The sequence below is a fragment of the Danio aesculapii genome, chromosome 16 (genome assembly GCF_903798145.1).
Source record: "Danio aesculapii chromosome 16, fDanAes4.1, whole genome shotgun sequence".
Taxonomy (NCBI): domain Eukaryota; kingdom Metazoa; phylum Chordata; class Actinopteri; order Cypriniformes; family Danionidae; genus Danio; species Danio aesculapii.
The window spans coordinates 40,236,817-40,254,017 of record NC_079450.1 but is presented as its reverse complement, the minus strand read 5'-3'; the positions used below and the strand labels follow the sequence as shown (position 1 = coordinate 40,254,017).

Below are 17,201 nucleotides of genomic sequence, written 5' to 3'. Positions count from 1 at the left end.
TCTAAATCGAATTCACATCCTACACGCAATGTATTGTGGGCAATATCAGCAGTTAGAGTATGGACACTTCTACACTTCGAGTTTTTACCGGAAATAGTAAACCATACGGGAACCTTTGGCATATTCTTTTCAACATACTACGATTTGGGACATACTAATTCTACTTTCAAATACTATTTAGAATGGATAGTATGTGAATTGGGACGCAGCACAAAAATAATGACTATATTAATATTTCATGTAACGTAGCTTATACAGTATATACCGCCTGGATGACAGGCAAATATATTTTAGTGCTGTAGAAAACTCGGCCCTCTTCATGATATACGAATCATGCCCAACATATGAGGTTATTTTTTTATTCATATCTCCTTTGAAATATGGTATATAAATCTCAAACAATGCAGACTTTCCTCTATGTCTCCCATTCAGATTCTGCCCTCCATCTGAATTCCGCCAGTCAAAAGAACCATATGATTGAAAACAACCTATAGTGAGTGCACCTCATACACACAATAAATTCTTTGAAAACATCTGACTTACCACCCTTTTAAAACACACACACACACACACGCACACAGTATGGCCAGAGAGTAAATTGACTAAGTTGATTTTGTGATTGTTTTCTTAGAAACTCCAGAATTAAGTTAAAATCTTGTGCTTAAGAAAAAAACATTTAGCCTGTAAAGAAAAGATCTCCTTACTTTAAAATACCATTTGGGCCGGTATATACATCTACAACATTGGGGTTGGATGGAAGCATTGTGATGATACGATCTGCCTTGTCTGCTACATCTGCAGGGCTATCTAGGATCTGAGAACAGAGGAAGAACAGTCAGAAAGTCTCATTCAAATAAAATGGGTTTCGACACTGTCAGACTAAAAGGACTACCAAATTAATCATACAAAGCCTGGACATCACAGTGTTTAACACAAATCAGATGTGACCAAGTTAAGTTTTATGTCTGTTATCCTGACCTGAGCTCCAAGTTCCTGTAGCTCTTTGCAGGATTCTGGAAATACATCTGTGGCGATCACTGGATATCCATGTTTTATGAGGTTCTTCGCCATTGGGTTGCCCATGTTCCCCAGGCCAATGAAGCCCACCTGGGTTTTAGAGGCCATTGACCTGACAGAGACTAAGAAAAGACATGAATTATCCATTTAGTGTCAATTTTAGAAGTTCACTTTGAATATGTTTGCATTTAAAATGATATTTCATACAATACTGAAATTTTAGTCATCATTCACTTGTCACAAACCTGTTAGAGTTTCTTTCTTCCGTTAAACACAAAAGAAGATTTAGAAAAATCCTGAACCTTGTAACTACTGACCTCCATATTTGGAAAAAAAACCATACTATGGAGGTCGGTGGTTACAGGTTTCTAACATTTTTCAAAATAACTTAGTGTTCAACAGATGAGAGAAACTTTAAAGCAGTTCAGAACCACTTGAGGGTAAACAAATTTCCATTTTTAGATGAACTAATCCTTTAACATATGTTGCTGATTAAAACAAATTATGCAAGGAATAACTGACAATTTACCATTAAATTATTAAAAATAAAAAGATACACCTGATGTGGTGGGTATTATTTTTTAATAATTCAACAGACTTACTCTGCTTGTACTTTTGTTACACAACTAAAGACATTGACCAATTATACGATTTTAATGTGATTAAGACAATACTCTGATTGAGTGTCTACCACGTAAACAGCGATTTATGATTACCTTAATCTGGCTAAAGTCATAATCGATCTAAACAGAAATTGAATTAAGACATGTGGAGTACGCCGATTTTAGTTGCATTATTGATGTGCAGTACAGACATATAAACACCTTAATCAAATTATTACTGTAGTGCAGGACTTTTACCGCAGTTTGCGGCAGGATAGTCTATAGGGCTGCATGATTAATCGATAAAAAGATTGGGATCTTGATTCAACCCTAAACACGATTTTAATTCAGCTTTTCTACGATTCAGCCAATTATATTTTCAAGGTCAGGAGAGAAGTGTAAAGACGATAGCAAAAGTCTTCACATTGTTTAATATATATAATATCAGCAACATGGACATGAAAGAAAAATAAATAAAAATCACACGTGAGCTGACGCACTGTTTGTTTAATACCGAAAGGACGATGATTTACTTTAGAGAACATAACCTGCAAAGGCTGTGAATAAGAGGTAATAAAGTGCAAATAACATTCAGTGATTGTTTGGGAGCCGTGCGGGAAGTATAATTTGCATGCGTGTTTTTTTTTTCTCAGAGTGACGGCAGCTATGACATGAGCACACACGGCAGGAAAAGTGAAACCGAAAGAGCGCACATCATTGAAATGATCATATCGCATTTTAAAGTTATAATTTCAGCAAGCAGTTGATATGTTTTACTTTCATAGCAAACACAAAGTGTTGTGGATGAAAATAAATGTTTACTGTGTCAGTATAGCTACTCTGGCCTATATAATGTTGAATATAATGCAAGAGGGAATCTGATAATAGCCCCTTTCACATAGTGATACCGGTAAATTTCCGGAAAATTTCCTGAACGACTTAACCGGTAAATTCAAAAAAAGCGCTGTTCACACAGGCAAAGATGTTACAAATGTTTTCCGTAAAAGACCGTTCACACATTCATTCCAAAATACCGGTAAATTCTGACATCATTAACCAGAAAGTACCTCTATTGTACTTGTAAACATTTGACTACATTACAAACTCTGTGGATGGATAAGTATTGCGAACAACTTCAATGAAAACATATGGAAGAACACTTTCACATGTCGGAATGTACATAATGTCTGTCCTGGCGCTCACCGGCTGCTTCACGTGCACACATGTCAAGCAACTAAAGGAAGCAGAGCTTGAAGGTAAACAAACAACGGCTAATCAGAAGCTTTTTTTTTTGATAATTTTATCCACAGTTGGCATTAAGAATAAACATAGAAACATTATCTGACTAATATCTAGCAGCTAAATGTTTCTGGAAAAATATTCCAGGGCTTTTATTTTCATAAACAACGTGGATGTGAATGAGTCTGAATGTTCTGATTGGCTGGAGAAGACATCTCACATTAGCGCGTTCTAACCGTAAACGCACTCTTTCCGGCAATTTTCCTTCTGCGTTCACACAGAGCAGCATTTCGGCAAATTACCGATAATGTTACAACTCCTCTTTCCGGACAATTGCTGGAACTAATTTACCGATATTTTCAAAAAGGGCCTGTTCACACATACAGACCTTTCTGGAAAATTGCCGGAAATTTTCCAGAAAGGTCTGTATATGTGAAAGGGGCTATAGACAAATGTGTCATTTGACCAGTGAAAAAAATGGTCTAATAATTTTGTCAATGACAAATAATAATTATTCAAATTTAGAATTATGAATATTCTTATGTAATTACAGTGAATTAACAACCAGGACAAAGTTCAAATCTACTGTTCAAAGTCTATACAAAGTTTAGGATTTTAACCAACAGTAGTCCTACACATGGGCCTAATATTATTATTATTGTTGTTTACCATACGTTTGTGAAATAACAATAATAATAGACTACTCATATTAACTTTTATGTTACAGCTACAGAATCGTGATCTTGCTTTTAAGCAAAATAAATCGTGATTCTCATTTTAGCCAGAATCGTGCAGCCCAAATAGTCTATACACACATGGCTATTTGACACTATTCTACTGAGTAAATGAAGAACCACAGACACCTGCACCACGAGATGCGAAGGTTTCCCATACGGCATGCGATATCAAATTCCATTAAAACAACACTTTTCCAATACTTCATACTCGTATCCAATATCTCATTGGAGTTAAAGTCGACAAATTAAAAAAGAAAAACCCGAAATTACATGAAACTCCGGAGGAAATGTGAATAGCGTGGTGACGCAATGATGTTAATCAAACTGTGTGCTATAACATGTAAAACGGGATCATTAAAGGAACATTCAAGAAGCAACTCATGTAAACACCTTAATAATATTATTGTCTTATTTAGATTAAGGCAAATCATTTGATTACTGATGTCCATGTAAATGTATTTATTGTTTAGATTTTGCATTTGTCAGGTTTTTGTATTAAAAGAGCTCCTGTGTACAGTACTAGTCTCTTCAACATCTCATTCAAAAATGTTTGTTTTAAAATGGATTTATGACAGTTGTAGGCTGTGAAACACTGTAACAATATGGAACCGTGATGCAGTCAAGACCAGCTGAGAACTTTTTTATCCGTGCATTTCCCTGAAATTAACTGCACACCTTAGAACAGTTTTTCCCAACCACATTCCTGGAGGACCACCAACACTGCATGTTTTGGATGTCTCCTTTGTCTATCACACCCATTACAGGTCTTTCAGTCTCTGCTAATGAGCTGATGATCTGAATCAGGTGTGTTTGGTGAAGGAGATGCGGAATATGTGCAGAGCTGGTGGGCCCCCAGGAACGTGGTTGAGAAACACTGCCTTAGAATGTTCACCAGCGAATCAGAATCAAGATTTCAACAGCCTCATATTTCAAATATTAGTAATTCATAATATTAATAATCTAAACATGATGTACTCAGTCCTAGAATTGATCTCGATATGTTTGTGCTTCTTCACCTTGAGGCACATGTGCAGATAATATATTAAAATGTACAGTTTGGTTTATTAAACGTTAAAACAGAAATGAAAAAATGGGAGCGGATCATAAATGGTCCATAAAATTCTGGATGATACTTTAAGACATGACTTTAAATGACTAATCACATAAATAATAATGATGATAAATAAACAGATTTAAAAAAATCAGTTACACCAGAATGGCATGTGATAAGTCTGAAAATAGATCTTGATAAGGTTGTGTATTGTGACCTAGAGGCAGATATGTGCATATACACCTGATTTTATTATTTAAAAGTTGTTTAAATTTAACAAAACAAAAACTAATCCATAAAAGCCAATCACAAAAGATGCATACAATTACCAGTTAAAAGCTCACTTAAATCACAGTAATGCTTTGTCCCTTAAAAATTTCCTATGCATTTTATCAAAACCTATTATATTTAATTCCTGAATACATCTGAAAAGACAGGTTTACAAATGCAACAACTTAACAAATTTCTATAATTAGTTCAGTGGTGAATAAATGTATAACAACTTTAGGTATAACTGTCAAACGTTACATGTTATTCAGTGACTGACACGAGCCTGTGACTTTAGCCTAAAAGCTATTTTCGAGCTCTGCCAGTGCATTGCATTCTATCACATGGTTGCCGCGTTAAAAATATTTAAGTAAATGCGCAGTAGCAGATAAAAGCATAAGGTTTTAGGATAACACATTACCCTGCACGGCGTTGACATGATTGTTACACTTTCCTACAAGACACCGCGAGACCCTTAACAGAGCGGCCATGCTGCTTCGGTCTTGACCTTCGACTTACAGTGACGCCATTGGTTAATCGATGATTGACACTTGTGTCCTCCATATGTTTTATTCAGCTCGGAACAAGTCATCCAATCGTATCTAAAGGAAGGCGGGACATCCGCAAATCTGACAATGGATCGATGAACGTAGGAGAAACTGAAGAAACTTGCAGTTGTATTTAGTTAGTCTGTTATTTGATTCATCGAAATATTTATTTTTATTTAAAAGTGACTTTAATAAAACGTTTCTTAAATTGATCATCTGTTTTATAAGCTTATGGATTGTGTTACAAAGAGACAGAAGCATATTGAAAAAAAATTCCACTAAACATTGGGACGTTTTCTCATGGAATTTAATTAAACTCTAAAATATAACCTACAATGATATGTTATCACTTAGAGCTCATTAGCCTATAGTAGTCTAGGCTATAGGACTCTCACACGCTGGCAATCATGTTAACCAATAACAGAAAATTCATTTGTTAGATTATATCACATTTAGGCTATATAACATGTGCCAAGGATAATTTTATTAGTGACCTTTGTAGCTATTATCTGGCAAACTAACATCGTAAGTTATGACTATAGAGCTTCAGTAAATGTTGTTTTGCTGGTTAAAGATTGAATATTCGCATAAATATGAAATGACATATTTGTGTGCTAATTAAATACTCATTTTAATTAATTCTGTTCAATTAAACGTTATCCTGATTTACATAAAACACATAAACGCGTTTTAGAAAAAAATGTAAAGTCGTTACAGATTACCAAATAGCACCCTTAACCCCCCATTTTTTCTTCATAATAGTATCATATCCTGGTGACCTACGTAAAGATGAAATCTTGTTGAGGATGTGATGTGTGTGCGGTGTTGTTGTTATTGTGTTGTTCCGGGAAACCACTGACACGGACAGGGGGATGTACTTGAGCTGAGGCTGGAAAGTGCGTCAAAACAGCGCTGGGGATTTTGTGATACTTCAGCATGAAAATGAGGTATGGTGCTATCTGTTTTAATGCTTTACTTGTGTGTGTTTGCCTATTAGTTTTTCACATCTATTATGACTTAATTATATATTTTACTAATTTGTAATCGAATTTTCAGTTGTGTTTTGGTAAAATACAGCTGATAGGGAGAACATGATATGGATTATTCCTTTAACTATCGGCCTCAGACTTTTACTTGATTCAAGATGTTAACTGGTTCATTTTTTTACGAAAATCAAGATTAAATTATACGTGGATGGGAAATTACTGAATACTGATTGAATAGTAAAAGCCAATAATTTGTAATTGTACTGACATTAGGGTTTGTTATTGTTTAGCCTGACGGCTAAGGCACGCTAAAGCTTGCTAGCGAGCTACTTAGCTACCACTAGCTTAGCTGTCATAGGACATTTCGTATACAACATAGAATATATAAAATACAACAATGTATGCGTACCGTGCTTTTAATAAATACATTTCTGAACAAACTTTTTTTTTCTCAGTACAACACGATGAACACTTTAATATGAAGTTTAATAAGTGTCTTTGCTAGTAACTTCGGCCCATTAGAAAACATTTTATTTTGCCCAGAAAAAATACTTTAACAGTCATTTCAACGTATTGAATAAAGGCAATTAATATGTGGCTAACTTATGTAATGGCATATTTCTGTTTGTTCTATGTAAGAATCTATTTTTAGAGACGACCTTTGGATTGTCAAGCGATTGACTTCACGGAAGGGAAATATATGTAGACTAAATCTCCGCTATAAATGTTGTTTTGTTGCTGTTATATGACTATGTAAACATTAAACATGACGCATTTTATGTCAGTAAATTAAAGTCAGTAAAACTTGACGTCATATGTCACGTGACGTCACTTCTCAGACCTAATTGATGTATTTGGGGTATGAGATAAAAGGGGAATTATTTTCTGGTCGCTATTTGAATGTTTTTTTTATGGATGAAAAAAAGGGTTTAAAATATTATTGTTCCCTGTAGAGTTTATGAAAATGGCAATGTCAGGAATTTCCTGTGTTTCTACTGTACTCTCAGATCTCTTATCATACAATCACAAGAAGATGATGTTTGTAAGATGTGAATGAATATGTTATGGGCTTAAATATATGAAAGGTTTCTGGGTACAGCATGTGTTCCTCAAAGCATTTGCAATGCATATTGTCCCAAATCATGACAATCCTTTAGGCAAAACTCTTTACAAAGCTAGGCCACGCCCCATAGCTTTATATTCTGTGCTGCGTAAATAGTATTTGGGTATGATTACAAAACAAATTTGATTATCAGTGTGGCCAGTGTTGACAGTTCACAACCTCACACAAAAAAGAAATAAGTAATCTCCATGTAAAACCTGACAGATGTTTCCATTAAAACTTTAAGAAACATTTGGTACATTTCTCAGGGTTTGAAATGTGACTGTAATTTTGTAATAATCTGGCCAATTTACATTAAAGGTTTAGATCACACCAAAATAAAAAAAATGATGTCATCATTGACTCACCATGCCTGCTCAAAGTACAGTTTTTGTTAATATTCACTGAAAGCTGCTTCAAAACAATCACAAAAAAATTAGATGAACAAATCCATATGAACGGTGCTGGTTAATAACTGTAGTGTAATCGAAGTAATCATATTCCTAAAAAGTAAACCTTTTTATTAGTTACATGTTGGTTTACTTGTAAAACATATCCAGTGGCATGCATTGATTATAGATTCTAAAAATCTTTCAAATCTGAATCATTTTGGCCATGTAATTTTCATGCTTTATAGGAGGTTCTAAATGTTTTTGTCAGGCCCAACTCTGTATAACAAAGTATAATATTTACTTTACTTTTGAAAATTATAGGTCAATCAATTAACAACACATTTGCAAGTTTGTGGTTCTCTAATGATCGCCTAATATTTACAATAGCTTTATATAAGCTATTGTTTATATTAAATATTAAATATCATATTTTAAAATTTTTTACTTTTTCTAGTGTTCAAATGTTAGAAGTTATTTATATTAATTTTATATTGCTATATATATATATATATATATATATATATATATATATATATATATATATATATATATATACACACTATAAGATTCTGATGGTATGATAACCACGTTTTCACTGTATCAGGGTAATATGATTACAGATATTAAAGTTTTATTTTAAGAAACATTTAAAATATTTTGGACCAGTAGCTTGTACTGGTAAGAAAAATATGTAAAAAAAATTGCTTAAACCTTAGGGACGGTATAACAGAAAACTTTGCCGGTTTTCAAACCTTGACTTTTCCAAACTGTTGTAAACCATGAAACTGGTGATCGTGATGTCCCGTGCCAAATTGTTACAGCTAAAATAATGGTCATGTCATCTTACAAAAACCCCTGTAGTTACAACATAAACATAAAGTTTAACACACTTGATAACGACGAATGGAATGCAGCTGATAAACAAGCTGGGTCAAAAACCTGGGCGATAAACAAGCTGAGTCAAAAGTAACTTAAAAGTAATCAAAAATATAGTCAGATTACATTAACATGCATTCTAGATTATCTAATAATAATCAGTAATGGACCACAATTTCTAAGTAACCAACCCTGCACTGCATGAGTAAAGCAGTTTAATCAACGTCTATTGAAATGTTATTGCCTTGAGCAGATTTAGTTCAGGATTTCATTCACATATAAACATATCAGGATAAACAAAAGCTCACCCAAGCTTGATGCCTTAGAACAAACCTCATTGATGGAAGCTCGAATGTGCTGATGTGACCTTACAGCTTCTCCTGCATCATATGGCTGTAATATACTGTTGTAATACATGATTACAGAAGACACTGTGCAGCCTTAGACCATAGGTTCAAAAATAGAATGTAGCAATTGTCAAGCTACTCTGCTACTTTAAAAGATATATTGTATCATAAGTAGCTGAGCTGCTGACATGCTTCTGAAACAATGTATCTAAGCTAGAGCTACTTGTAGCTATTTACTTCCCAGTGCTAGAGTCTTTTTTGCAGGGGTCCAATTATGCTTCTACAAAGTTTTGCTTCTGTTTGAGGGCTGTACTAGCACATGCACTTGTACTTGGAGCTCAAATAAATAAATACATTTCACATTATTACATAATCTTTAAAAAAATAATGTGTTGTAATTGGTTGGCTTTCCCAGTATGTTGTGATTGGCAAACATTGATGGTCTTACAGTACTGCCATGTTCATTGCCCAAGCAGCAAGGTCTGTCTGTTCTGTGGAAGCTGGCACTGAGCCAGAGAGATGAGCTTGATACTTCTCAAAGATCAAAGCTTACCAGTGTTTTTAATGTGAAAAAAACCCTATTTAGAGTATAAATATTTTTTCAAACAGAATCGTAACATCAAATATTTCACAGTATAATCAGTTTTAGCCAAGGCTATTGGCCTAGAGGATTTCACAAAGCCTTTACAAAGGTGGATGTGCAAGACACATTAGAGTGAAAGTAGCTTTGCCTCATTTCAGACTCGAGGCTGCATCCTCCGAAGGATGCAGACTTCAAAGGTGAGTCCTTCGAAGTCCACACAGGCCAAATCGAGCATTTTGAAATAAGACGATCTACAGGGGACAGATCTCGTTACCAGGCAACTGTAACAGCTGCCATTAATAAGCAGTAATAAAATTTGTAATTACTGTTTTTCAAAGTGATTTTTAAAACACATTTTAAGCAATTTGAAGGCAAAACAGGTTTACAAAAGCTAGAAATATATTTCCTTCGATCCATACATGTGAACATAAAAATGTAAACTGTCTCTAAAATCACTTTTTAGTAAGACATGTCATACTCTTTTTGTTTTTTAACATGTTATTATATATTATATATCCCAGTAAAATATAACCTAATTCATACATGTAATCCAGAGATTTCTTTAAAAAATGTCCTGCCATTATCAGCACGCAATGAATCTTGGGATGTTTCTGGATCCACCAGTTGTATCCTTCATTACTTGGGGAAACGAAGGACGCATTTTAAGGCTGCATGTGAAGGCGCCTTCTATTTTTTTCAAAATGAGACAGCCTTCCTCGCACTGCGATGACGATTCGATGATCGCTCGGAGGATGCAGCCTTTAAAATGAGACACAGCTAGTGTTGTGGTTTTTTGTTGATTTTTTTGCTTTGGTTTTCTCCCATCCCCCAATCATTGGAATTTCCATAGGTGGGATTTGTGACATGGATAAATCCCTGAAAACAAGTTTTTAGTCCAGATGAGTCGTTTGCAGAACATTTATTTATTTATTTACTTATTTTTTTTAGAAGAAATGTTTCTCGTTGGAGTGGACTTGAGGATTTTTTTAGTTAGTAACATAAAAAACTACAAACTGACTAACTTAAAAAGTGAAAAGGAATAATTGGACTACTTTAAAACCCTTGACATAGCTGAAAGATATGAAGTGGGTGAGTGATATTTGATCAAAGATCAAACTCAAAGCTTAAAGCCTTTTAATCCTTCAATCTGCACATCTGTAAATCTGTTCTAAGTTTCAAACACTGTGCAATTTTGTAAGAAATTCGCACGTACAGATCAAAGTTGGTGAGTTAATAGATAGCACGATTCCTTGAAATGTGACAGAAAAATAATACCTAGCTTAAAATAGCAGCATTTCCACTCAGTGACATCAATCACACTTAAATTTAAAACCTTTATTATATTTTTACAGATAAAATTATAAAATACACATTTAAATTAATTATATATTTATATTTATAAATATACAGTTGAAGTCAGAATAATTAGCACTCCTTTGAATTTTTTTTTCAATATTTACCAAATTATGTTTAACAGTGCAAGGAAATTATCACAGTTTGTCTGATAATTTTTTTCTTCTGGAGAAAGTCTTTGTTTTATTTCGGCTAGAATAAAAGCAGTTATTAATTAAAAAAAAACATTTTAAGGTGAAAATTATTAGCCTCTTTAAGCTATATAATTTTTTCGATAGTCTACAGAACAAACCATCATTTTACAATAACTTGCCTAATTAACCTAACCTGCCTATTTAACCTAATTAACCTAGTAAAGCCTTTAAATGTCACTTTAAGCTGTATAGAAGTGTCTTGAAAAATATCTAGTCAAATATTATTTACTGTCATCATGACAAAGATAAAATAAAACAGTTATTAGAAATGAGTTATTAAAACTATTATGTTTAGAAATGTGTTGAAAATAATCTTCTCTCTGTTATACAGAAATTGTGGAAGAAAAAACGGGGCTAATAATTCATGGGGCTAATAATTCTGACTTTAACTGTAAGTAATATAATGTTATATAAAAAAAATAACCTTAGTAACAAAATAAAAATGTGGTACGTAAGTAATTTAAAGCTTATTTTATAGTGCTTAAGTAATTTTTTAAAATCATGTAAATATAATTTATCTATAGTATAAAGTGTATGATTGCAGTATGAAGGTTTAAAAGTGCAGTTAAATAGTATTTTAGGGTTGCACTGTTATCCTTATAACCCTGTTAGTCAAAAATTGCTTGTTTTTACACCTGATCAGTATCAAGATACAGTCATTAAAATAATTAAAAATCCAGAAATATCAATGTGAGCTTGCATCATGCTGTTGCTGTTTGCATACTTCACTTAGATAGAGGCTAATCAAGTCCACACAAGTCCTGCTGAAATTTATAGTTTTTAAATATGTAATTTTAGATAATTGTGCTGAAAAAAGCCTACTATTGAGCCCACTTGATTTATTTTGAAATATAAAGAGACATTAAAAGAACAAGAACTCATGCAAAACTTTTTTGGTATTGTTTTGCTCAGTTTTAGAGTCAGTCTGACATGTAGTTTGTAAAATCTCTTAGTTGCTTCTGTAGAATTCACCTGAAACTGCTGCTGCAGGAAGCAGATATTGTTTTACAATAAAATGGTAAGGAAAAAAACTAGTGTTAATATGATGTTTTACTTTAATATGTTTTTTTTTTTTTGGTTAAGATTTTAATAAGTGAAGTGTTATCATTACCCAGGTATTGAAAGTTTAGTTTACATTTAAAATAATAAGTTTTCTAAAATCAGTTTTTTTTTACATCTCTTTTCTTTTATAAGTTGTTTTATAAGTATAACACACAATCAGGACCCAGTTGTTTCTGCGTCTGGATTGTGTTGCAATAATAACTGTTGTTACTCAATTGTGTGTGAGTTTTGAAATTGTTAACTGTACAGCAATTATTGTAATATAATAGCCAAAATGAAACGTGTGTTCTGCTATCGGCACTGATTGATTCAACGTTGTGTAAAGACCCTTGCTTACATAATATATTTTAAATTCATAAAAGATATTCCACAGAGAAAAATTTCTGGTGTCTCTTCTCCTTCTCAACTCTCTTATGGGTCCTGTCTTCCCACAGACACAGCTGCTGATAGACAGATGGCTTTATTCCTGGAGGGGACAGTAGCAAGCAGCGCCATGGAAACGTCTAATTTCGCCCATGTCATCTTCCAGAATGTGGGGAAAAGTTACCTCCCTCACGGAGCGTTAGAGTGCCATTACACCCTCACGCAGTTCATTAAACCACATCCCAAGGACTGGGTCGGCATATTCAAGGTGACACTTACTTTCGTTTTGCTTGTTTTTACTTTCCCTTGTCTGTCATGTTCTGTTCAATTCTTGGATTTGAAGCATCTAATAGATAATGAATTGTATTGTATTTCATAATGCATAAGCACTTCTTTAGGGCTGCACAATATAGAAAAGTTTTCGTTATTGTAAAAAAAAGTATATGCAATATTTGTATTTCAGTGAGATGAGATAAATGACATTTATTTTATGTGTCAATATCAAATTTGACCAAACAGATAAGGCCTTTATACCCGCCTCCTTGGTACTGTTATGCTATTGGCTAGACTGGGCCCATACTGTACTAGGTGCACCCAGAAGTGAAAATAATTAGAAATGGCGGGAGTAGAGACAAGTGAGGAAAATGTCAACAGCAAACAGAAATCTAAATATCTGCAGAGGTGTTTTATAGTTCAAATGTTTCCACCTTTATAGTTTATTTAATTTTATCCTGAATTAGATTTAATTAGATCTGAAAAATATCTATGAGCGAGTTATTTTATGAGGAACATTACATACAAGATTTTAAAAATAGCATTAAGTTATATTGCTAGAAATGACAAGTCACAAATCTGATCACAATTAGGGATGCAACGATTTTAGATTTTTGTTGTACGATTATAGTCTGAGGAATAATCGCGGTTTTACAGTTATCATTATTCATTCATTAATCACATGAAAACTCCTTATAATGTAAAGTGTTAAATAATATTAAAAACAAACAATACAATTATAAATAATAAATTGTCTCAGTTAGAATGTGATGTTTCATTAGAGCATTCAACAGAAATTGAAAACTAGCAATGGGAGGAAGCACAAGAACAAGTTCATTCTAGTTCTGTGTGTATCAGGCATGGTTTAATAGAATTTAAGATTCTGCACCAACTTCACTTGTCTAAATTAAAGCTCTCTAATATGTTCCCTTTTGTAGACCCACTGTGTATTCAGTCAAATGTTTTGCAGTTGTCCTAAAATAGTTAATTAATAGTAAGTAGTAATTTCGTTTTTCAATTAATATCAGAAGTGGTGGAAAAAACAAGTATACCCAGGGCCTATTTTAGCTATTTGGTGTCAGCAATAATGCAGAATTATCTAAAATTCAATATACAGTGATTAGATTTATAACCCTTTTGGCACGTAGATTGATTTTACTGAATTGGAAACGAAAAGATGCTCCACATTAATAAAAATGTCATGTCTTGCCTGCCACTTGAGAATCTAAGTCTTTCCCCTTAAAAATAAAAGAAAATGTTCCTGTAATAGAGAATCCATTTATTGAGTATTTTAACAAAAGAGCAGTAATTAAACCCTAGTAGAAACACTTCAAAATCCCCCCTTATTTAGTTCTTTTCTTTTCTTTTCTTTTTTTTCAGTTTTTTTCCTCTTCCCCCACTTTTCTCTGTATTTTTTTTAGTTCTCTTATACATATAATAGTAACATGATGTCACAACTTTTTGTTTAAAATGTGTATGTTTATACATATACAAAAGTTATAGTTTGTACTGATGTAAAAAATACAATAAAGATAATGTTTAAAAAACAAAACAAAAAAAGAAACAAGCAATAATCTATATCTCTTTGGAATTAAAAATAAGAGAAAGTTTTTGGCATTTAAACATGCGTATTAATTTTAAAAAATGTAATTAAAAAAAGAAAAAATATTTGTCTAATGCAAATCTAAGCTACATATTACCTGAGTATTTCCCTTTTGAAGAGAACGAATGTAGTCAAAAACTGCCGAACCTCTGTCTGAAAGGCACTTTTATCAACTACAAAATGGTTTGGTATTTTTCATTTTGTATTTTTTTTTCTCTTTGGAGTAGAAATGTGTATATTACATACAAAGTATGAAGCTGACTGGTCCAGTTCTTGTCACGTGACTCGTGGTGCGCTCGCAGCATTCTTTCAGGTGAGCCTGGAAAGCGTGAGCGAATGCGCGCCCATGTGCGCAAAGCCGCACGCCTCTATTGGAAATAACAAACTTGAGCGTGCAATAGACACAATATGTAAACGGCTCTTAATTAATAGCTTGACGTCGATACGGTACATCACAAAATATCTAGTTCCAGATTTGGTCAAATTTGAACGCGCTTTCATGACGCGAGTAGATGACAATTACTGTATGGGTATGGGACTTTGTCAGACTTTGACAGGGACTTTGTCAGTAACTGTTACAGTTCATATGGACCAGTTTCTTCTTCCTCCAGATCATAACATGTAAATTTAATATGTAAAATTGTTGCCTCTTTTGTGTAGTATGCAAAATATGTGTTTAATTGTGTGTTATCAGTTGAAATCACCCTACGCGGCTTGTAATCTCTTATCTATTACAGATCAGTGCTTGTAATGCATCCCTCAGGTTAAATCATTATGGGCTATTGACATATTGTGTCCAAAACCACGTTGAGAACGCGAAAACTTTTGCCACTGTGTGGATTAATACTGAATGTGTGTCGTTGATATTACTTGGGGTTGTGGTTAAGAATAGAGCATTCTGCTAGTGTTTAACTGCATTGCTTTATTGCATTCCTGCATTGGGCTCTCACATACGAGCACACACTTGCTCATACACAGAAATATATACATGCGCAAAAGCATGTATGTACAAATTTTTTTTTTTTTAAACATTTTTAAGATGTTACTGAATTTAAGGCTGTGCAATCTGAATTCATTTACATCAGCTTACATCAGCTCAAGCTCAAGATCGGGCTACGGTCACCTCAAGCTGTCAGCTGTGCTGTTTTTACAGAGATAAAACCTTAATATTAATGTTTGTGGTTTAACCAAATCAATCAATATTTTTGGTAAATAACTTTTTCAGATCTGTTTTTGACTCAAATTCGTCTTTTCTCTTTAAAAGACTTTGAATGTAGTCTGATTATAACTAGAACATCTGCTTTTCTGGTTTGGCTTAGGTTTTGTTTTGTTTTTTTAACCTAAAAAAGCTGCTGTTTATTGTAATGGTGTAAGCTTCTTAAGAAATTACATAAACTACAGTGATGTGGAAAAACAGACCTGCTTCTCTGTTTTGACACATGAACCAGTCTAGATGCTTCCTTGATTGAGATATAATTTTCCATTTTTATTCTATTAAATCATATAAATGGCACAACTATCAAAGTGAAGTATATTTAATTCGGCCTACTGTTAACCTCTAGTCATTTAAAAAAATGCCTCAAGTCTTTCAAGTTAGAACAAAAATCAACAAATCTTCCAATTTGGTTTCCTACCATTTTGTAGGCAGTATTATGCAATGTTATGCTACTGCAGCTTTAATGTTTTGATTCCATTTCCCCATCTTCAGTTTCCACAGTGTAGAAATGACCCCTACCATCACATTTGGCAGTGGAATATTTGGGGATTCGCCATTACTGGTGCTTAACATAATGTTGGATTTACTGCTGGTCACTTAAATGTTTCCGGCTGTAAACCGAATTTTACTCTAGTCTGATTCAGAGAGAGTTTTCTTTTTTTGACTTTAGAATACGCAACTGATGTTATCAGGGTTACTGCAGGTTTATTCAAATCAAATTTAAACCTTTTTAAGACCCTTTTAAGACCAATACGAATGAAACTTTAGACTTACACAGGGCTAAGGATTTTTTTTTAAATAGCCCAGTTAATGGAAGATCATGTAAAGGGAAGTTTTCTTTCCATGATTAGGGAGTTTAATTTGAAGAATTTGGCGTAAACATGTCTAACAGCTGTTGTGAATTGTATCTCTTTAAAATATTAAACTTAAAAGTGCAGTATGTAAGTTTGACACCAAGTGGTTGACCTAAATATTGCATTCCTGGATCAAAACAAACGCAAGTGCAGGTTGCCAGATTGACGACCAGCAGCAAGACTAGCGAGCCTAAAGGCTGATATAAGTCATGTTCTAAATAAAAGCAATGGCACATGATAGAAGAAATATTTTCTGTATTAAAAGGAGTTTTTGTTCTAACCAACACCTTGAATTGATATATTATAAACGGCTTCTATTTCTCACAGGTGAACAACAGGATCACCTCAGGTATACCTCATGTGCTTTATTCAGTGTTAAATGCTAATAATGTAAGTTTGAATGCCATTTTACATGATGTTTATTCCTTACTACTGAAAGCAGCACCAGATAGTTCACCTCAGATCTTGAAAATAAAATAAAATAAACCGTTTGAAATTGAACTGTGACTCACTATCAGTGGTTCAGCATGTACATT

At 33.5% G+C, this 17,201-nt stretch overlaps 2 protein-coding genes across 5 annotated transcripts in view; one reads left to right on the top strand and one right to left on the bottom strand.

Moving 5' to 3' along the window:
* hibadhb (3-hydroxyisobutyrate dehydrogenase b) overlaps positions 1-5,439 on the bottom strand; it is a 21,568-nt gene extending 16,129 nt beyond the window's left edge. Inside the window, exons 1-3 of the mRNA XM_056475395.1 lie at positions 5,335-5,439; positions 979-1,139; positions 705-814 (exon numbers count right to left, since the gene is read on the bottom strand). Of these exons, the coding sequence (XP_056331370.1) occupies positions 705-814; positions 979-1,139; positions 5,335-5,404 (341 nt within the window). The 5' untranslated portion in view covers positions 5,405-5,439. The remainder of the gene's footprint in view (positions 1-704; positions 815-978; positions 1,140-5,334) is intronic.
* An 861-nt stretch (positions 5,440-6,300) lies between these two features.
* tax1bp1b (Tax1 (human T-cell leukemia virus type I) binding protein 1b) overlaps positions 6,301-17,201 on the top strand; it is a 60,053-nt gene continuing 49,152 nt past the window's right edge. For all 4 annotated transcript variants that reach the window (XM_056474885.1, XM_056474883.1, XM_056474884.1 and 1 more), the window contains exons 1-2: positions 6,301-6,408; positions 12,791-12,987. In XM_056474885.1, the coding sequence (XP_056330860.1) occupies positions 12,811-12,987 (177 nt within the window). In that variant the 5' untranslated portion in view covers positions 6,301-6,408; positions 12,791-12,810. The remainder of the gene's footprint in view (positions 6,409-12,790; positions 12,988-17,201) is intronic.